At 42.4% G+C, this 22,075-nt stretch overlaps 1 protein-coding gene across 1 annotated transcript in view; it reads left to right on the top strand.

The window, feature by feature from the left end:
• Positions 1 to 22,075, top strand: part of PAPPA (pappalysin 1) — a 183,868-nt gene that overhangs the window by 88,618 nt on the left and 73,175 nt on the right. The window contains exons 8-10 of the mRNA XM_026059708.1: positions 4,839 to 4,967; positions 6,581 to 6,672; positions 19,327 to 19,523. Coding sequence (XP_025915493.1) covers positions 4,839 to 4,967; positions 6,581 to 6,672; positions 19,327 to 19,523 — 418 coding nt within the window. The remainder of the gene's footprint in view (positions 1 to 4,838; positions 4,968 to 6,580; positions 6,673 to 19,326; positions 19,524 to 22,075) is intronic.

Here is a 22,075-nt window from a genome sequence, read left to right as displayed (position 1 = left end):
ATTTAAGGTCAAAGAAAGATGGTCCCTCTTGGGGACACTTGAGGTGCTGAATTTGCCGGTTTCACATAACAGTGCCTTCCACCACCATAATTTAAGTGGGGGTGGCCTAAGACCTTGTTGTCTTTTCCTTAAATAACAGGAACACTGTCTGCATTCATTGCTTTCTGGCCATTTGTGCTCTCGTACAGCAGAAAGCAGGATCAGCCTTAAGGATATTTTCAATTTTCTTGGAAAGGAGAGTCTTTGCTGTTAAAAATCTCTGTGCTGTTACTGTACTAGGAAAAACATACATGCCATTAGAGTAGGAAGAGGGGTGAAGACTGCTTGCTTTTCCTCCGTGTATTCACTGCATCTAGAGCGGCAGTGTCCTCAGGTGCTGAAGTCCTAGGGTGGACATAAAGCAGACATGGTTGGGGCACGGTCCGCTCTTGCAAGTCTGCTGGCATCCAAGGTTGAGCTGGGCATGCATGGTGCACCTGTAAATTCAATGATCCTTTAAACCCACCTTGGAGTGAGTTGAAAACTGCTTCCCAGAGATGTAATTTTTCCCTTTAAGTTTTATAGGAACACCCAAGCTGAAAGCAGAGGTCCCTCACCTGAGGGACACAACAAGAAGATTAACTCAACTGCCCAGCCTCTCCAGTAAAAACAGAAAAGGAAATAAAGGTTTCTTTATTTCTGACCCTGAATCCTCCCATTGCCACAGCAGACAGGAAAGTAGCCCTTGTGGTATTTCACACTGCACATTCTAATTCCCCCTCTAAACAGAGGGCTTGAGTCATTGCTCTTTAATAAGACTGCCTCCCCACGGGCGGAAGCTGCAGTGATCGATACTGCTTACTCAGTTCTCGAAAAGGTCGTTAAAAGACCATAGATATAAATTTAAAAGTGTGTTTGTTCACATCCTTAATGTTAAAGATGTTATTCCGTCTCACTTCCTTGAGTAGCATGATACAAAGCTGGTGGGCATCATCGGACCTGGCTGACAGCAGAGTGGAAAGAGCATATTATCGCTCTTAGTGTGCCATCAGCTCTGTGGGAACGCAGGAGGGAAAATAGATGGTCAAAATCTTGCTTTTATCACTGCTTGGAGCAGAGCTTGTCTTGCTGACATCTCCAGATACAGTCTGTAGTATTGACCTTGGTGCTCCATAACTATATAGGAGACAATAGATTCATTTTTTTTTTATTTTCCTTCCTTCCTACATTCGTTCCTTTCTTCCTTCCTCACTATGGTACTGGGTTACTGCCCTTGGTATTGTATCTTCTTTATAGCACCTATATTTTTCTGGAATGTGGGTACTCTGAAGGAATGCTAAAGCTCTCAGTTGCTGCAGATAAGATGTGTTTAACAGTTAAGGAGGATATAAATATCTGAAATTCCAGTTATTGAGACTTCTGAAATGCTCCTTCCAGGGAATGGGGTACAATCCGATCTTTGCCCCTAGTTGCATTGGGCCAGGGAGAGGTGAAAGCCTGGTGGCCGTCAATTTGTTTGTAATGTGACTTTCTGTTGCTGCAGTTCAAGCAAACCTGAAACTAGTACTGGTGACTGTAGAGTCCCTCTGGAACGCACGCTCTCCCATTTCTGATCTCTGTGGGTCGTTCTCCTCTGGCCATGACTCGTATGTTGGTGCTGCTCCTGAGTGTGAAAGCCCAGCTCTTCTCTGCAGTTCTCCAAGGGGTGGTGAAGGTTGGGGAACTTAAGGTTGCTCCCAACTGGGCTGCCTGAAAGAGGGGCACAAATGAGGTTGACGGGGAGGACTGGCCCTGTGACTATAGTGCAGCACCGGAGAGCTGGTCCAACTCCTGCCTTTGCTTTAGAGTGACTGTATGTCTCCAGGCACTTGTCTTCACCTTTCTCTATGTTTTAACTTCAAAAAAAGGATATTGCGTTCATAGCTCATGGGGCACTGTGAGCATAAATCAGTTAATGGCTGCTGTGTGCTCAAATAGTGTAGAAGCAAGGGAAGCCAAGCCGTATGAACACCTAAATGTATGTGTAAGAAGTCAGGTATTTTGTTCACTTTTTCTTTTTGAGGAGAAGTGGCCCTTTTTTTCTGTCACTAACCTATACAGATTATGTGCCCGATGGRACATAATATTTCTCCAAGAGCTTTCCATTTGTGAGCAGCAGACTGCAGTTGAAATCTCCCTTCATCAGTGTGTAGCAGGTGGCAGGATTAAACCAAAGCACAAACCCAGCAGCCACTCTTCTCTGACGTACGTATGATGCTCTCCCCATATGAAGTTTTGCGTTCACAGTCCATATAATTAAATGTCACACTTCTCCCCACTGAATAACTTTCATTTCCAGTTTTCTGTGTCATATTCACCCACGTAGACATTAATCTCCAGTCATCTAATAATTCGTAAACAACATATTCTCTCCTGTGCTTAATTTAGTACCATGTCTCCTTCCATTATGTTCTGCCAGCTTCCCACCCTGTACATAAACAAATGTGAACTTCTCCTGTTTTTAGTTTGCTTACATGTACACACAAGCATACACAAACACTCCCACATACGAAAACACGCTTGCGGAGGCACACATTCTGCTCTTAGCTGAATGTGCATCCATCACCTATTGGTATCGGTGGAAATCACATGCAAAAGCAGAATCTGAGAGCTTCTGTAACTATTTTGCACTGGCATTTGTGATCTCAGCTCTTTGGAGAAGACCATTGATTTATTAATTTTGTAGCTTTTCTAACTGCCTGAACTGAATTGTTCATTTGTTAACTCTCTCTTCTAAGACTTGAATTTTTTTTGTGGTTAGCAGAGCCCTGGTGACACAATCCAAATTTCTGCAAATACACTTGTTAGTCTTAAGTATTTTACAAATGGTTTTGAGAAATAACTGCCCTTTAATAACCAAAGCTTGCCTCTACTTTCATTTCATCAGTATATATCAGAAACATCCCATGTTAATCTGTGGATTTATCCAGGAGTAAAATCTAGATAGACCCTCAGTTATTATATGTCGGTGTGTGATTGGCCCCCTAAGTTATTTCATATAATTTTTTTCTGTTCGGTTCTTGGGACCATTTTAAACAGGAGATTGCTGGGGCAGAAATTTGAAATTTGTCACTTTGGTCAAATAAACATTCATACTAATATCTAGGTAGATATCTCCCAGATCTGTAAATGAATTAAGACATTGTTTGTGCTACCTGAATTTAACTAATTTCATGAATATAACTAAGAGGAGCTACAGACTATTGCTGACAGGAGTCAGATTAAGAAATAATAAGAAAGCCAGTTGTGTTGTAGTTTCATTCCACTGATTTTCACTCCCAGTTTATAGTGTGGTAACAATGAATCAAATCCCTGCGTTTTAAGCATGCAATTTGTTCAGTGATAGTTATTTTGCAGGGATATTATCTATAAGAAACAGTTTTGTTGTAAAATATAATGTGCGATACTCAATTTTAAGTCCTGCTTGTTAATTCAAGAATATTTAAGGAGATGATACTTTTTTCAACAACTTCAATACTTTAGTAATTACAGACCATAGATACCTACTTCATTAAAAAAAAAAAAATCTAATGGCTTTGTTGCTCTGTGTGGTACGTATATCTCCTCATAGTACAGACTATATTAACACATGCTTGTGGACCAAGTTTCTGTGACAAAAATATATGTATATTACTGTAAATAACTGGGGCAAAGGGAGTATAGCGAGTAGGGGACTGGTGTGGGTTATAGGAGACCTGGCTTCTGTTCGGGACTCTGCCATTAGCCTGATTGATGACTTCGGGCAAATCATTTTGCTTTCACCGCTCTTTGGCTTTACAAATCACTACGATGAGGATAATGGTAATGAGTTTCTTTGTGGAACCTTTTGAGTTCTGATAATGTAAAAGACATTATAAAAGAGCTAAACATTTATATTAGGCTTATATTATTTCTGTACTGCATATAAAAATTATTTCTCATTTACAGATGCACAGGATTTAGGTAATTATGGCTTTGTATAAATATGTAACAGTTTGATAATGATTTCTGTGAATATTTAGATCAGCTCACTCCTGAGTCTGTACGGATGCTAATGCTGTGATCCAGTAATGTGGTGTAGATCCTATTCTTTGGGCTTCCTGGAGAGGAAGACACCTTCTTTTTAACTCCATTGTTTTAATACCCATATGTAAAGTAGATAACATATTTATCTATCAGGGAAACATCCTCAGTCCAGTTCTCTCTTAAATTAATAGGTAAATTCCCACTGACTCCAGCTGTGCTTGGRTTGAGCCCAGGGCTGTTGAGGAAGTAATCAGTGTTTGCAGAGTATTTTGAGTTCCTTAAATGAACTATGCCATGAGTATTGCAGGTAATACTGTCCCTGCTGTGGAGAGACAGGAGCAGAAGTGCTCCAAGGCTAAACAGAATGAAGCACAGAACTAGTTTCTCAAATACAGCAGTAATATTGATTCTCAATAATGCTGTTACTGTTTACTATTGTGCGTGGTTAGGATTGATACACTGCCATGGTGTCGGTAGGATGCCATTTCTACTGTAGGTGTAGATCTAAGCAGCAAGACACTGAAATGCATGATTTTCATCAGCAAATAGTTTAGCTTTCAAATAGTCAAGAGTTGCACCTATTTGTATTCATAGCAGTGCATAAATCAAGCATGGACATATGTTGCGCTGATTGTTCCCACAAAAGACACCCAGCTAAAAATTAATCCCATCAAAACGAGATAGGAATATTCTGAGGATGTGACTGAACTAAGGCCTGTTTTTTGGCAGCCAACTGCCATTTCAGCATCCCCTTCTCTGCCCTTTGTTACTGCCTTTGTTGTACTGATCACTTAATATTTCCTCTTGTGTTACAGGGAATTGAGTGATAGGACCACATACACATACCAGGTTGTCATTGTTTCCGGGACAGAGGAGAGTGAGCCTTCCCCCGCACTTGTGTATATCTCTGGAAGTGGATACTGTGGAGACGGGATTATCCAAATGTAAGTCTGGAGCAAGCAAACAGATAAATCTGGGCACATCTGCTCAGCCAGAATCGGAGACTAGAAAGGAAGCAATGACCTCTGATGTCTCCTTAGCTTAGGACGGCTCTCATCCATACATAATGACTCATGTGCTTGATTACCAGGATGATGACTTTTAATTGGAACTTAGGCCCTGTTATCCTGGCACCAGTAGATACAGACAGAGATGCAGATAATGGAGTCCAGACAGCAGGATCGATATGAAAGTATGCTATATGCTATTTATGCTGTTTGTATATGTGTGCATATCTGTGTGTGCGTATATATACCATTTCCTATATACGGCTGTATTAATTTTTGGAGAATTTCAGAGATTTCAATGCCATCCTTACGCAAGAAGTTCCAGGTACCCTGACATTTGATGGACAGGGTAACTGCTGCCATGTGGTCGGCCAAGTTCCCAGGGCAACCTCTTGTTTGACCATCCACCAGAGCTGGGATTCATCTAGAGGCAATAGATTTGGCCTCTGAGGGAGAAGTGCTAGGGATTGTATGTTCTCAGTCAGCTCCTCCTCTCATCGCCTGTTGATCCATAAACCACTGAAAAGGAAAAATAATCATTTACAACTGTTATAGGGTCTATTCTTTTGCTATGTTGGACCTTAAGGCCACTTTCTTCAAAGCTTCCTGGCACTTGACAATTTAATTATTTAAATAATGAGAGTAACAACAATTGAGTGTTCAGCCAATATTATGTTCTTGAAATAATGCTGATTAGTAATCACATGGAACAACTCAATCAGATGATATTACCTGGCAGCAAGTGTTTGCAGGATGATGCCCAGCAGGCAGGGAAGTCAAAGAGAACAATTAAATGACATATGAATCCAGGGCAATTTTGAAGAGTGAGGTGGAGAAAAAGAAATTAGTTTTGCTTTCCATAACTTTTATCCTCCTGTTATGTTTGCACATTCCTTAAACATCAGTTGTGGCTTTGCAGCAAACACTGAACAATAGCTGGGCTGCCTCAGGAGCAGAGCAGGAACCAGACTGTGTCACAGCTTGGTTAGTTGTTGCCCCACTTGCAGCTGCGCCAGATCCTTTCTCATCTGGTTTTCACTGCTTCTCCCCGCGTGCCCATATAACCGAGCTGGCTGGCGCAAGGCAAGGCCCACTCCCCTACTTCAGTCGCTCCTGGCCAACTGCTCTCCTCCATGTGCTGTCGCCTGGAATAGCCCAGCGCTGGGAAAGCACATTATACCTTGTTATTCCCATGCTGGGGTCACAGTCTGCCCCTTTCAGATTTAATACAAAGAGTTTCAGGGATCTTGTTCTCTTTCTCCCACCTGCTGAGTTGCAGCCACACCAGCTATGAAGGAAGTTGCTCATATCCTCATCAGAGAACAGCAAGTGGTATCCACATGTGCAGGAGAGAAGTGGCCAGGCAAGCTTGTGAACCAGGAATGATAAAAGTGAGGGCTGGGGGAGTAAGGGAGAGGTGTTTTCAGGGTCGGCACACAATGCTGTTATACTAGCTTTGGGGTTTTGCAGGAGTTGTGGGGTTGCGGAGAGCAGAGGAGCAGTGCTATGTGCCATCTGACTTCTTTTGCCTGTGTGTGTCCTGCCTACAGAGATTTGGGGGAAGAATGCGATGACATGAATAAGATCAATGGCGATGGCTGCTCCCTATTCTGCCTGCAGGAGTTATCCTTTAATTGCATCGGTAAGTCTGGCTCGGAGTCCTTCCCACTCATGGTGGGCAACAGCTCTATGCCTAGCACAAGTAAAAAAATCAACAGCATTTTCAATGACCAGCTAAAGAGTTGTCATGGAAGACAGAAAAAAAGGTGGAATTTGTAGGTTTGAAAGGCGAACATATCTTCCCAGCTTCTGGTCATTTTGACGGGAAATTGGTTCTGCTGGCTTTGAAACTGCCTAGGACTTAAAGCTAAGTCAGCCATTGTGGGACTGATCCAAAGACCATTGAAGTCAGTGGGTGGCTTTCCACAGACTTCAATAGGCTTTAGATCTGGCTATGTGAGAAGACATGAACTGATTTCTTCTGGTAAACAGGAGGAGGAGTGAAAGGGGAAGGCACTGAGACCAGAAGCAAGTCCAGCTGAGGTCACACCTCCTTTGAGTTGCAAATCAATATCTGAGGATCAAAGGTCTAGCTAATCCCCTTTTTCAGAGGTGAAAACTACTTAATCAGATTTCATTTGCAAGCCTGGTTTGCTCTGATTAGCAAAACCTGTAAGCACAATGGCCGGAAGATGCTTGGGCTATCAGGGATAGCTGGGCTGTGGTTGTGAGCTTTACATATTTATTAAACTCTCTAGGAATGCTAGGGGCAGAAAAGGGAAATGAAGACCAATTTACACTGTACCTTCTATGGAGTAGCCCTGTGTTGTGGACTTGTGTTTCCAGCACGGGGCTCACTGAGGTCTGGGAAAGGATGAAGCATGCAGGCCTTCTGAATCCAAAGATACTATTTATAAAGGTTTGGATTTTTCTCAAAAGATTTTATGTGATTCTGTATCTGGATTGACCAAGCAAATGCTCTGTCTGTCCTATYTAGTGGTCCCATGCCTTCAGGCCAGGCATCAGTCCTAAGCAGATAACACAGTGTGGGCAAGGTTGAACTTTCTTGGTAATCCGACAGTTATTTCTTGTGGCTGGAACAATGTATAAAGGACCTCACAGGCAACGAGTTTCCCTTGGGTGGTAAGCTGGGGACTGCTTGTCTCATCATAATGTCCGTAMGTTTTTTGCTTCAGCATCCCAAACTGTGAGACTCGAGGCCTGATTTGGTGATGTGCTTACGTATGTAAATAGCTCTATTGAAATCTGAGAATATTTATGGTCAAGGCTAATTGTGACTATTGGTGGTCCTGAAGTTACATTTGTGTCTTAAGTAACTTGCTGAATTGGAGCCTCAAACACTGAAAGATATTAGTCATAATATTTTGAAATTGAAATAAACACTTATGCAAATGTTTTAGGTTCCCCAAAAGCCAGGCATAGGGTGAGCTTGGTTCCAGCAAGAGTTTGGGTTGGAGTTTTTCTGTTGCATCTGTATTAGCATGCTCAGAAGCAGGGCTGAGCTCCCTGGTCCAGGTCTACACTTTGGCCACATCCCAGCTTTTTGTTAGGATATGACCCAGGTCCTTACATGCATACACTGGTTCTCAAGGAAACCTGGCTCTGTGGGCTGGACAAGAACTGCAGCATGTGCCAAATAAATTCCCAGACTGGAATAAGAGAAACGGGTGGCCTGGACCTTGTAGCACACAATGAWGTGTCTTGACAGGTGAGTGCAGAAGCCTGTTTTATCCCTGTGTACACATTCATCTCCAGTACTAGCAACAGAGCTGGTTATGAGTGGAAAAAGCCTGTCTTACAGCAATAGGATTAGATAAAGAAGTGACTAAAATATAAATTCAAAATTTTCAGCTCCATTACAGAGGAAGTAATTTTTCAGATTTGCTTATGTTGAAAAGGAAAGGGGATTTCCAGAGGTAAAAAACTGTTTGTTTTTCATAGGCTTTGGAAGTTTGTGGTTTTGCTTAGGTCCTGGTTTAAAAAAGCAAATAAAATAGAATTCAGTTGTTCATGAAATACTGAATATAGGGTTTCACTTAGGTGAATCAAAATAACTGTATCAATGGAAAGATGCATGGACCCTATCCTTACAAAGGTTTTGTTGCACAACTGTACAGTTGTGGTAGTGCTACTGCTGTGGCAGTGATGGCCTCAGTGTGCATGCGGGGTCTGTGAGGGTAGACCAGCTGCTGTTGCTTTTGGACAAGCAGTGTCTTCATCAAGGCCCTAGGAAAGGTTCAGAGAAGGTAATACCTTTGAAATAGGCTCTACTGGCTTTTGTGGGTGCTGGACCACCATGAATTAGTACAGTAAGACCTAGACAGAAACAGCTAGCTCATCTTTCAGAGAAATGAACAGTCCTGATTTTCACTCTATTTCAGCATATGCCACGTTAAAATCTCACCAGAAACCAAAAGGTATTGGGGAAGCTGGTGGATGTATGTRTAAAACAAAAAAAAAAAAAGATTAAAATGAGCAGAAATTCAGCATTCTCCATAATCTAATAATGTCAAGCTGGATCCCCTGTCTTTAGTCAAACAAAAATCTTCTTTGAGATTGATGGAAAATGACAGCACGCTTGGGTCCTTGTTTGAGGAGTAGCAAAGATGCAGAAAAATAGGTATAATGTTTTTCTATGTTTTTGAGGCTAATGTGTTATAATCCTTCAAAACAACAAGTAATTATTTCAGACTGTTATTTTTGTAGTGATGTTGTTGTATGTAGCTTCTCAGAGCCCCAGGAATCATTCCTCTTCACCAAAGAATTCAGTGAGCCTCAAATGCATGTTTAGGTGCTTTGCTGAATTGGGGCCTCAGGGTTTGACCTTGCAAATACTTCCTTCCAGGCATGTTTCTGAATTAGGCATTCTTTAGACTTCAGCAAACCTAACCACAGTAGCAAGCGCAATGCTTGTCAAAAGTTGTCTGCAGGATTGGGTCCCACATGGCAGAAAAGAATCACTAAGCATTTTGGTTGCAATAGCAGGACTGAAAGGGTGGCATCAAGGATCCATAATAGGAGGTTTAATAGCCGAAGAGTGCTTCTTCCTTCCAAAGCAGAGACCACTTATGTCACTTCATTTGGTAGAAGAGAAACAGAGCAAACAAACACAATCAAGCTTGAGATTTAGAATCATGAATCACAGAATAGTTTAGGTTAGAGCGGGTCTCTGGAGGTCTCTTGTCCAAGCAGGGCCAGCTTCAAAGTTAGATCCAACTTCAAAGTTGGATCATGTTGTTCAGGGTCATATCCAGCTGAGTTCTGAATATCTCCAGGGATGGAGATTGCCCATTTGCAGGTGTCCCTCTGCCTCTCTAGCTCCCTTTGCCTTTTAGCATCATGGGGTTTACGGTGTTTTTTTTACTGGTCCAACTTTCCTTTGAATTAATGGCACAAGGCTCTCAAGACACTTTGCGCTAGTGCCTGTAATAAAATTAGACTTTTTTTTTCCTTGGTTTTGTTTTCCCTCCTCCTTTTCTCTCTAATCAGATAACAGTGGATCAATCTGCTTTACCATGGGAGGARGGGCGCGRGGGAAGGAAGGAGGGAGGCAGGGAAGACAACTGTGTGGTCTTTACTGTCAGGCTGTCCTGGCCTTCTCTGAACACAAAGCTGAGTAAAAGAAAACAGATAAGATTAATAGCATTTTCTTCCTGCAAGATGCTGAAGAGCGACAGTGGGATTAATTAATTAATTAATTTAAGCACCTGGCAACGCTCTTTTTTAGTACTGCAGTATACTTACCCTTCCCCATCTTGAAATTTATCATCTGTACTTCTTTTTTCTTTTTCTTTTTCTTTTTCTTTTTCTTTTTCTTTTTCTTTTTCTTTTTCTTTTTCTTTTTCTTTTTCTTTTTCTTTTTCTTTTTCTTTTTNCTTTTTCTTTTTCTTTTTCTTTTTCTTTTTCTTTTTCTTTTTCTTTTTCTTTTTCTTTTTCTTTTTCTTTTTCTTTTTCTTTTTCTTTTTCTTTTCATGGATTTTGCATATTTACTCTCTTCTGCCCGGAGTTTGGTCCCGGAGGGGATAGTTTCACCTTGTCTTTTGTTTTGCGCAGTGTAGGAGAGAGGCGAACCAAAGTCTTGTCCAGGGTGACTGATGCACCCTCGCCTGCCTTTCAGCTGCTTTTCTTTCACCTTGCTCCTGACTACTCATGGCATAACTGTGATTTTTGTGATTACCGCAGACCTCTGCCAAGTTCAAGCCAATGAGTCCCTTGGAAAACACACCCCAGTCAGAGGAGTTATGATTTGCAGTTGTGGGAACCTAGAGCTTTTTAGCACTGCCTTGATCGAGTCCCACCAGATTGTTGAGAAATGGGTGTCTAACAAGCAGCTAAGCACCTTGTCCTTGGCGTGCACCCTCACGCACACAAACGTTGTACACATGTATCTAAATATATGTGCGTATAGAAAAAGAGCGCTGCTTTCATTTGCATTCCTTTTGTCGTGTGTGATGTGCATTATGCATTGATTTAGCTCTCCAGGCCTGAAGAAGGAGAAGGATATAATAGAAAAGATACAGAGATCAATAAAAAAGAAGGGGGGGGGGGAAGAGAGTAATATGGAAAGAGATGAGTAAAGACTGATAGATGCATTGAAGAACAGCTGGAAAGTAGCTTCAGAACTTCTATCTACCCTTCAGTTTGCCTGGTAATTTATGGGGGGGTTAATCGCATCTTAGTATTATTATTATTGCTACACTTTATCTTCCCTACTTAAGGGACGCTTTGCTAAAGCCTTTGTACAACAGAACAGGGCAGCACTTTTGCCAGCTTAGACGTGTGAGTGGTCCCACAGAAGAACATATATGTTTAGAGGTAGGCACGTGTTTAAGTGGTTTGTTGGATCAGGGGCTCAGAGATGTAAAATACAAAGAAAAAACACAAAGTAAAAGAAAACAGAAAACAAATAAATACTGCTCTTGAATTTACCACCAATTTCTGGCATACCTGAAGCGTTACTCACTACTGGTTGTTCTGAGAGAAATATGATTTTAATTCGACAGCGATCCTTTAACACCTTTCCTTTAGCTTCTGCTTGGCCTCAAGTGTTTTACTACCTTACAGATCCGGATCTGTCCTCCTAACAGTCCTCTCCCTCCAGCTGTGAGCCTTACCTTTGTGGGAGCTCTATCCTTTACCTCTCCCATTATCCATAAATTAAGCATAGCACTTTCCCCTAATCTTATTGTTTGGAGGGCTGCATTGCATTCAGGGAAATGATTAATATTCATGAGCTTGCTATCTCTGTTTGGTGCATAATCCTCTGGGGAAATTGCAGTGTTAAATGAGTGACACAAACCTAATTTTATATGTCTTTTCTTTCCTTTCTTTTTTTTTCCTTTTTTCCTTTTTTGACAGAGAAGTAATGTGCTTAAAATAAATTGATGGATGACTATCCATATTCATTGTAGGCATGCTTTGAGAGCGCGCCTTGCTCCTATCCGTCTCCCCCTCCCCTTCTCATACCCCTGCACAGGAACACAGCTTTAACTGCCGAAACCACAGCCCCACACAGCAGCTAATGGTGATTTGCCTTCTTTGAGGAATAGTAAATAAGCCTTGGCTGACCCTGCCAAGGGTTTTCAGTAGAACAACTGCATGTGAGGAACTGAGCCACCTTGCAGGAGGAACTCAGCATCTCACAGGGCATCAGTAAGAGTAAAGCATTGACCAAGCAGCTTGGGAAAGAGTATTGCTGTCGATAAAGCTGGGAATCTATAGTAGAATTTCATAGCAAATAGCAATGAATTTACTGACTGGAGCTATTCAGATAATGTTTGTGTGAATCCTTCAGCTTAAGGCAAATACTTTGATGCTGACTGTTTCCTGCAGTTCACGAGAGTGTGAATACGTGTTCCAAAATGTCTAAGCACTCATTTGTCAAGTTAGTAGTAATAGCATTGTCGTAAAGTCTCTTAAAGTGATTTTCAGAGACTGTCATCATTACTAGTGCAGTCTTAGCAGGGCCAGCTGAACCGCAAAGGCAGAAGGAGCAGGCATCTCAGACAGCAAAATACGAAGGAGGGAAGAATGCAGGCTAGGGTGGCATTTGCCTACATTTTTCCCTAGGCCAGTGACTCCAGCCCAGCTAAATCCAGCTTTGGTTTTTACAACACAGCTACGAGAGCCCAACAGAAGAATTATTCCCTTGCATATTGTGCCTTTCACACATTACTCTCTTCATGGGGCAAGAAGTTTTCCACATCCAGTCATGCTTCTCCCCTTAGAGTTTCTTCTATAACTCAACAGCAACTTGCTGTGATCAGAAGATGATGCTGAGCACAAGACCTGCCTTTGCAATAGCATCCCTCCACACACACAAATGAGCKGTTTGTCTTTCTTAGTGAGTGGCACCACTTGCTTTTTCTCAGAAGCTCCTTCCATGCCTGTAAGGCATGGAAAGGTGTCAAGAAGGGACACAATGGTCATCCCTTTTTTGGTCAAAGTTGTTGCTGCCCTGCATGGCAGAAATCTCAAGAGCTTTCAGTCTGACATTCTCCAAGTTTAGTTAATAAATCTGTTCAAGTCCTCTGGGGCCAGGGAAATATTGAAATATTATCAGCTCCACTTTTCTGATTTGTCCAAACATACACAGAGGAAAACAAGATTAGGTGGGAAGAAGACGCGTGTCGTAGTGCTTTTATAACATGCTTAGTTGCTCGGCGGGGGGGGAAGGTGATATTGGCTCCCGTCGGCTAGCCGCAGAGCAGATAAGGTCTTACTACCACTGCCAGCTATGGAAAATATCCTTTAGCTTAAGTGACAAAGCCTTGTGTTCTTGGAGGTGAAATATCAAGTTTCAGTTTCAGGCTCTGTGAGGGAGTTGTAATTTTATCTGTCTGCAGCACGGAGATCAATTGCATAATTATTGTGCTCCGACCGCTCTGTCATACCGATGAGCCGAGTCACGCTAGACAAAGGACAAGCCCAGGAATGTATTTCTAAGAAGTAGCTGAATTACCAGGGAGCCGTACTCCACAAACACCTTATGCTGACCTATTCAGTTCAGGAGATGCTCAGACATGATTGTCATATAGTATGGAAAAAGCCTCTTGGTAGGCCCCTGAATGTTCCACAATAGATTGCAACACCCCCATTTACTTCTTTTCCAAGGTGCCTGTTTTATTTCACTGAAGAAAAACGTCACCATTTATTGATATGCGACTTTATTCGGAAAGGTCTATCCAAGTTTCTGTGTAATGGTTTTCCTCTTTTCAAATCCGAATGTCCAGGAAGGAAAATAACACTCTCATATTTTACTTAAGCAGGAAATATCTCTGTCTCTGGCTTCTTCAATATTAAAGAGGAGATTAACAGATATCCTGGAAGGAGGCCATGTTATTCACCCTGTTCCCACTGAAGCCAAAGGTGAAACTCCCGTTGAAATAAATGGTGCAGGTCCTGCTATCCCTCAGCTCCCAGTTTCAAGTGATCTGCAGTGGAGCTACTTCTAGTTTGGGGATAGAAACCCCTGGAAATGTATCTTCTCCTCAGTGAACATAAACACCGTAGCTGGAGGTGTTGATTAAGTGACACTGTGGTCAAGTCCTGCTGCTACAGAAGTTGCTGACTTCAGTGAGCCTACGATTTGGCCTTCGCAGTGTTTGAAAAGGCCTGCAGGCCCTTACCTCCCCGGGAGCTCTGAACAGACCTTTCAGGGGTTAAGATGTGAAGCTCACTCTGTTCCAAGAATTTGTTACTCTGAGACAATGCTTCTGCATTTTTGTCCCCCCCTTTTTTTCTTTTTCGGACGAATAGTTATATGGTATGAGGCTTGTTATAGTTGGAAACATCCCTAAATAAACAGCTGAGCTTAAAAATACTCTTTTTTTTGTCTAGCCTTTTAAAAAAATAGTAGTTATTGCACAAAAGAAGGCTCTGCTGATGCCAATCACTGTGTTCTAGCTGAAAACAGGAAGCTGTGCTGAGTGTCTGTCCCCAGCACTTTGACCATTCAGCTCGGACATTAAAAGCCACATCTGAGGATGTGCCCAGTGCTATGARTTGGATCTGTTTATCTTTTCTTTTTTTTTTTTTTAATGAGGTGGAAGGCTGCCTATCACAGATAAGTGTATATCCTGCATGTCTGCTTCCTGACGTGTACCAGASTGCATTAGTTTCACTGGAGTTTTTCTGGCCTCACTTTGAGCAGGTAACTATGATGCAGTTACCTGTCCATCCAGACATGGTCTTTACAAAGTTAGGCGCTTTCCAGTTGTTCTCTATGTCATCTGCCTTACTCTGTGCATCCTTTCATTTCTGAACCCCAGCAAAGGGAACATTTGAATAMGAAAGGCTGCATTTTCCACTGTGCTTGAACAGCTTAAGAAGCAAGGAGCAATGTAGTTCACATCATTTTCTGGTACAGCGTAGAATAACTCCAAGATTCTTCTGGATCTTGAAGCTCAGTTATAGCTGGCAAGTTTTGGAAAACAGGCCACGTCTTGCCAATCTGGTTCCTTAACAAACCCCCTTTCTCCAGGTTGACAGCTGCCGCGTAGCATTCAGGGTTTCCCAGATGTCACAGAATTCCTTGCTGAACTGGAGATTTCCTTTTCCCAGTAGCTCAAAGCAAGGGCAGGATGGGGAGATTGGTCTGGCCCTGTAATTCCAGGGCTTTCAGTGAGAGCTTCATCAGAAAAAAGGAGCTGGGATTGCCTGAATGAATATTCCCAGAATTGAGCTCAGGAGCCTGTAGCATCTGTTATAAAACCTCTAGAGACACTGTGTCCTGCTGCTGGGTGCTATGCCTGCAGATGCTTTAATGTTCTATATTTAAGCTGGATTTGCAGGCAACTGCTTTTTAATTTTATGAAGTCATTTTACCTTGAGATGAAATCTGATTTACTTCCTGTTCACTTCCTTCATATGCCATTCAAATCAGTTTCAACTTCGAAGTGAGAAGTCCCGCATGACTCAGGCAATATGTGACCAGTAGGACATGACCATGACCCTCACCCATTCTTTCATAGCCTATGGACTTCTCTGGARACAAAAAATAACTTACATTACCCAGGCCCTTGACGTATTTCATGTAACACTAGACAAGAACAGAGGTGAAAAAGCCCCCTGCATTGATATGGAAATAAGGATGTTTGCTACTGCTTACCAGAAATACAGCTTTCCTGAGTCTTCCCTCCCTAGCTTTGAGCTGGTGGGACTCTACTGATTTGACTGAGTTCTGTTTACACCACTCTGGAAAGGGAGAAAGCCTGTTAATTTTTATTGTGTGAGGGCAATCTTAGGAAGAAACAATCTGGTAATTCTTCATTCTGCTCATGAAAATGTAAAGCCTAATTTCTTAACATCTGAGCATCCAAAGCTCTTTAAGAATCCAGAGTCAGGGCTGGTGCACAGTACCTATGGATATAAGAGCTTCTGCTTCTTTTTGGCAGCCCACTTGGTGTAGCGCAACATTTGGCTATCACAGGTGAATGCACTTTTCATTCCCCTCATCAAGAGCTGGGAAGGATCTAGAAAAGTTCCTCTCTTTGATGTCAAGTAGAAAATTCATAGGCTATAAATATACTTTCCTCTTCTTACCAACACTCCCCTCAAAGGGTGACTTTGCACGCTTCTGAATGACTTGCCAGAAGTAGGAATTACATATTTTCTTTAAAGAAAAATTACAGTTGTAAAGCCACTTTCCCCCATCATTTTTCAATGCACCCAAAAGCGACTGTGTTCCTAATCTTCTCTTGGCTTGTATGAGCAGTATTGTTCAGCTAGCAAAACCGCTCTGTGATGGAGAGCAGGGTGCAGTGACTCTCTAGGACTAGCACTGCAGAAGGGCTCATGACAGTGCAGTTCAGTAAGACTTTGTTAATCATTTAGGCAGTCTCCATTTAATTCAGACATCTCAGTCTCTCCACTCTGTTCCTCCCTCGGGTTTTGCAGACTCCGAGCAGACAGATTTATTGGGGTCTTAAGCATAATCAGGAACAAATTAGCCTCTGTTAGGATCACACACTGGCCTGGATCACAGCTATTCAAAGGCTGCCTTCCCATCCATGTGAGTATGAATTAAGTCATCTGATTGGAGTAGGTCTTGAGTATTCTTTTATCCCAAACACATGATCTTATCAGAAGCCCATTATGTTTATCATCGCATTAAGAGGGAACATTTGGAACCAGTGCAGGAGTACGCTGGCTATATAAATGTTGTGCTTGCTTCAGTGCCTATCATGAAAATAAGTCTGTGCTTCAGGAAGGCAAGGGGAATACACTCTAAATGCGTATGCCTAAAATTAGGCTGTGTGTTTCTGGCTGTATGTTTGTATCAGTGGGATTTTTGCATGAGGGTTATGTATAGAGAGCATACATGTGTTTGTATATCAATGTTTCTGTCAACGTGGGTGTGTAGCAGAATGTATTTGGTTGCCAGTGTTGTGTCACTGTAAATATGTAGCTGGCTGTGCATGTGTTTATCAGCAAAGTTTGGGTCTTTCTAATATGGTAGTTCTTTTCCTTTTTTTCCTTTTTACAGAAACAAGCCTCTTTCCCTAAAATGGCAAACTCTTTTTTCCAAAAATACATATTTTCATATGTTTGGGATTTGTTTTTGAGGATTTTTGATTGCTGACCACAAGTCTTTCTAGAGCTGAATATTTCTCAAAGATTTCTGCTCGTACTCTCGCTCAAACTGGGACATAGTGCTCTGAAGCGGGTGAACTGCCTTGCTTTGTGCGGGGTTCTTGGACACGGCGGAGATTTGTCTCTGCGCTTTGATACGTCTCTGCAGGAGAGATGAGCAGAGCATGAGATGCAGAAGTTTGAGGTGAGGGACCCACGAATTTGTCTCCGTGGCCATCATAGTTACACATTTGCTCTGCCCCTTACTTGAGCTGACCAGGCACAAACCATTTCTATTCCAGGGATGAATAAGCCACATTGGTGTGGCACTGTGCCAGCATTAATAAGCCCTGCTGAGAAACAAGGTATATTACAAGGATGGCCAAACTGTGGCTCTCAGGGCACATGTGGTTGGTTCATGAGCAGTTCAAGTACGCATTCCCAGCTGGGTTGATATCATATGACGGGTAGCAGGGCTGTGCTGGCATCAGGGCTGTTGGGCAATCCAGCCATGGGAGGAAGCAAAGCAGCAGCACTGCTGAGGCCAGCACTGCTGGGTTGCCTTAGGGCCCATCTGCACATCCACCCTAGCCCCCTCCCACCGTGCAGTAATGGGACACCCTGGGGAGCCATTGTCATCTTTTGTCTGTGAAGCCTCTCCGAACCGCTCCTCCTCCAAGCTCTTCGAGGTGTGTGGTATATGTTTGGTGGYTCCCAACCACAGGAAGATTTTAGGATGTGACTTGTAGGGTCAAGAAGTTTGGCCACCCCTGGAATATTAGCTCAGACACAGTGCTGCACTCATACAGCTGAACAGCTTCCAGATTCACGCTGGCTCATTTTCGCCAGCTTAGAGTATTGGCCCAGCAAATACACAATTCCCTACACTTATCCACGTACACAAGTTGGCCACAGAGGTCCTGATGAAATGAAACCAGAATGATGTTCTTTCCTGATGWACTTCTCCATTCTTTCAAACACACATTCTTTTAAGGACCTGGAATTTTACACAGGGGATTGTGAGGAAGAGAGGGGAAGAGGAGAGAAAGTCATTAAATAATTGAATTGCAATAAACTGATTTTTTTCTGGCTCATGATGGTATTTCACTGTGTAAACTAGGAGGAAAAATAAACAGGGGATTTAGTAGTTTGGAAGTGGCTCAAAATTGAGCAGCCGTTGGATTTTCTGACACCTAGCTTGAGATAGTCCAATGCTACCGACAGGACTCTCCTTAGGGATCATTTCCATCAGTCCAGCTAGCAGCTCTGGCTAATTTCCTACCGTTTTTTCAGCAGGCTTATTTGCTAGACAAAAATACAACAGACTGTCAGAACTGGATACCTCTGGGGACTGGCAATGATAATACAATACAAAATAGGATACCAACAGGTCAAAGGTTTCCATTTCACAGAGTACTCTAATGACTGAAAGTCATTATTGCTATGCAGTCTGTTTGAAAAGAGTAGATGGATCTCAGTTCAGTTTTTAATGGGCCAGTGTTACAGACACAACCTCAAAAATTTGGCATCTTTGTTGGCAGTCTCATTAGAGAAGCCACAGAATAAATGGACAAGGATAATAAAGTCTCCTGCTGCTTTTGATCCTTTCAGGTCAAATCTGAGTCATACTGGTTGAAGCCGTGCGTGTATGTGGCAAGCTTACCCTCACACTATGCATACTGTATCTGTTCTTTGGATAAGCAGATCTTCTTGGCCCTTGGTCACTGTGACTGTGAACTTGGCTGTTTTCTCCATCCCTAAATTCACGGTTGTTATTGTTGTTGTTGTTGTTATTTTGCGGATATCTTTTAAGAACAAAAAGGGCAACATTGTAGACCAGACTCTCTGTTGGCTTTATTCCATCCAAGTCAGTGAAATTATGCTAGCACCCACATTGGCTCTCTGTGTATTTTCTATCTCTGCTTTCTTCTGTCTCCATCCTTTCGGATGGAGATAGATGAAAATAAGCAGAAAAAAACTTAGGAAATCAGTTGGGGTTTTTGCCCAATACAAAAATTGACTATTGCTTTTTTTGCTTTCTTAAAAATCACCTTGCTATTTCATAGATGATGCAAAACCTTTGCTCCCAAAGAACCTGGACCAGCAGATACATTATCACTGCTGTTATCAGGTCTTAGTAGGCAGACTGCAGATACACGTAGCAATTCCTTTGTGACTTCTCTTCTTTGGTTTCTTGTGGCAGATGAACCCAGCAGGTGCTATTTCCATGATGGGGATGGAGTATGTGAGGAATTTGAGCAAATGACCAGCATCAAAGACTGTGGGGTTTACACTCCCAAAGGCTTCCTCGATCAGTGGGCTTCCAATGTTTCCGTCTCACATCACAGTGACCAGCAGTGTCCAGGATGGGTGGTCACTGGTCAGCCTGCAGCAACCCAGGTAAGGAAAGAATATTCCTTTTCCCCCTCTGAAAAGTGAAGTCCAGCAGTGAGCAATGTTCATGAACGCAACTTGATGTTCAGCATTCATATGTGATGTTATCCCTCACAGCTCCACTAAGGAAGGCTCCTGACAGCAATTTTCCTCTTTGTGAGCCTGTTTAGTAGCAATGGAATAAAATTCTGTTTTTATCATCCATTTAAAACTTCTGTACTGGATGAAGTTGTGGCCTGCTTGATTCAATAACGTGTAGGAGTCACCTCAACTATCAGCACCTAAAAGACTAGACAAGCTCTCTCTACAGTCACATCACGGGGTGCTATCTTGTGACAATGAGTTCTGACGACTAATGCTGAACAATACAAAGGAGTATTTTTCTTTAATTGTTTTGTACTTTCTGCCGCCCAGTTTTGTAAAAGCACCCTATTGTTTTATTCTGAGAAAGGTTCCATCTGTTCCCAAAGCCATTCATTAGTTTTATCCCCCTCTTCTTACATGTCTTCTTTGCAACATAAATAGCTCAATTTACCATAACCTTACCTTTGTCTCCCTGCGAGAATCAGATCCAAATCAGTTCAAAAAGATATTAGATAAATGCCTGGCAAACATCTGTACACAATGCAGATGCAGCAATCCAGATGTAACCCTCTGGCTCAGGAAAGCCCACATTGCTTATTGTCATTTTTTAGTGGCTACAGCAAGAAAAGTATCATCACATACAAGAGCTGCTTCTTATATTCCTCCTTCAGCATCTGCCGTTGTCTGTCTGTAGAGACAGACCACGGGACTAAATGGACTTTTGGTTTGATGCAGTAAAGTCATTCTTCCAGTCTAATTATCTGGGAGGTGTCTTGAGTGGGCAGTGAAGGGAGGAATGCAGTGTCACAGATATGACAAGCAGATTTCTTTGTGAATAGTAAATGCTAAGCATTTCCAGTTGGCTTGCAAGAGAAAACATCTTTATCCAAGAGACTTGGCCTTGTTCACATTGCACAAGTCTGTAACAAATTAATGACCAGGTCAGTTTTAAACACATAAAGCGTGGTTAGTTGGCATAGTACCAAGACAAAATCTTGAGCCCAGTATTGCCTTTTTGTCATGGTCTCATTTATTATTTCACATTGTAAAAGAAACTTTCCACTGGACCCCTACCAGTGCCTTAGTAGCTTCTTTCTTATTTGAGCTTTCTACGCTGTAGAATAGTCTGAAGCCCCCTGTTTGCAGTTCAGGTGCTTCTTTATGTGCCTGTCCCCAAGGCACTCAGTCCCCTACGCAGTCGCTATGGATAGCTGCTCTGATTTTCTCCTTATGCGCTGGTGGAAACACAGCTCTGCTGTGCGGTAGGTAACACATGGTCATGTGGAGGAAAAAAAACAACAACACACGCACACACAACAAAAAGCCGTGCTGTGTAGCCACAACTCAAGCATGTTTGTTGTACCCAGATGAGATGAAGTTGTCACAACCTTGTTTAAAAAAAAAAGGCAAAAAAAAGAAAAGCTGTTGTATTTATAGGCAGAACACTAGCATATCACACAGTGGCGTGGTGAATGGGAACATGCCTCCTGTTATTGGCTGGCCCCTGGAGAGATAACAGTGTGCTATTTACTTCCAGCAAAAGGAATTTTTGCCTTAGCTCAGCTGGTCCTATTACACCAGTTTGAGTGCATGGGGTTCATTGACCTTTATAGTCATATATGTTGAGAGAGTCTTTGTTTTCCCCAAGAACAAGACAGCTTCAGAGCTTGTGAAAGAGCACCTGACTTGTCACTCCGGAGAGGTTAGGTGGGGCAGCAGGTCATCAATCTGTTAACTAGAGGGCTGGACGAGATGAAAATTAACCTAAGATCTCCTCTAATCACCACGCGTAATGACCGCTGATGTGTAAACATTTGGCTTCATTATCTGCACAATCGTTGGGCCTTAGGGTTTTTTCTGTTGATGAAAGGGGCACCTTTCCTCATCCAGATATCTTTCCGAGTAGGTTGTGTGCTTGCTGGTGTTGTGCAAACTTTTCATGTTGTTGCTGGGTAGTTTCCTGATTAATCAGAGTGGCATTTGTGTTGGCTTCTCATCAAGAATGCCATGAAAGATATGTTTGAGTGCAGTGCACAGTAATATACAGAATACATAAGCTGACTGTTTGTTAGCCATCCGCATTTCTCATAATTGCCCTGGCACTCTCAAGGTGCTTTAAAGCATTTTAAATATGTCTTTCATGATTTAAAATGTTTCTCATCTGTAGCTATCTGAAGACCTGTTTTTCTCTACGGCTGCATTTCTGTCACAGTTTTGCCTAGGCTGTTTCTGAGGGCTAGGTATCACAGGTTTGCTTGCTATTGTGGTATTACTCAGGAATATCTGCCTGCGTGCTCTTGCTTGTGTGGTAGGATGGGTTATGAGCAGAAGTCTGAGCACACTTGCTTGTTATTGCAGGATTCCCTCTGAGACTGCCSGTCCCACACCTGCTTGCTCTTCCCGCTCTGTTTACCAACAATTCACCAAAGACATTGCCTCCTTCTACAGGGTTGGTTGCTCCTCAGAAGTAGGAT

Source organism: Apteryx rowi, unplaced genomic scaffold (genome assembly GCF_003343035.1).
Source record: "Apteryx rowi isolate R43461 unplaced genomic scaffold, aptRow1 scaffold_16, whole genome shotgun sequence".
Taxonomy (NCBI): Eukaryota; Metazoa; Chordata; class Aves; order Apterygiformes; family Apterygidae; genus Apteryx; species Apteryx rowi.
This window is presented reverse-complemented; position numbering and strand designations above follow the sequence as displayed.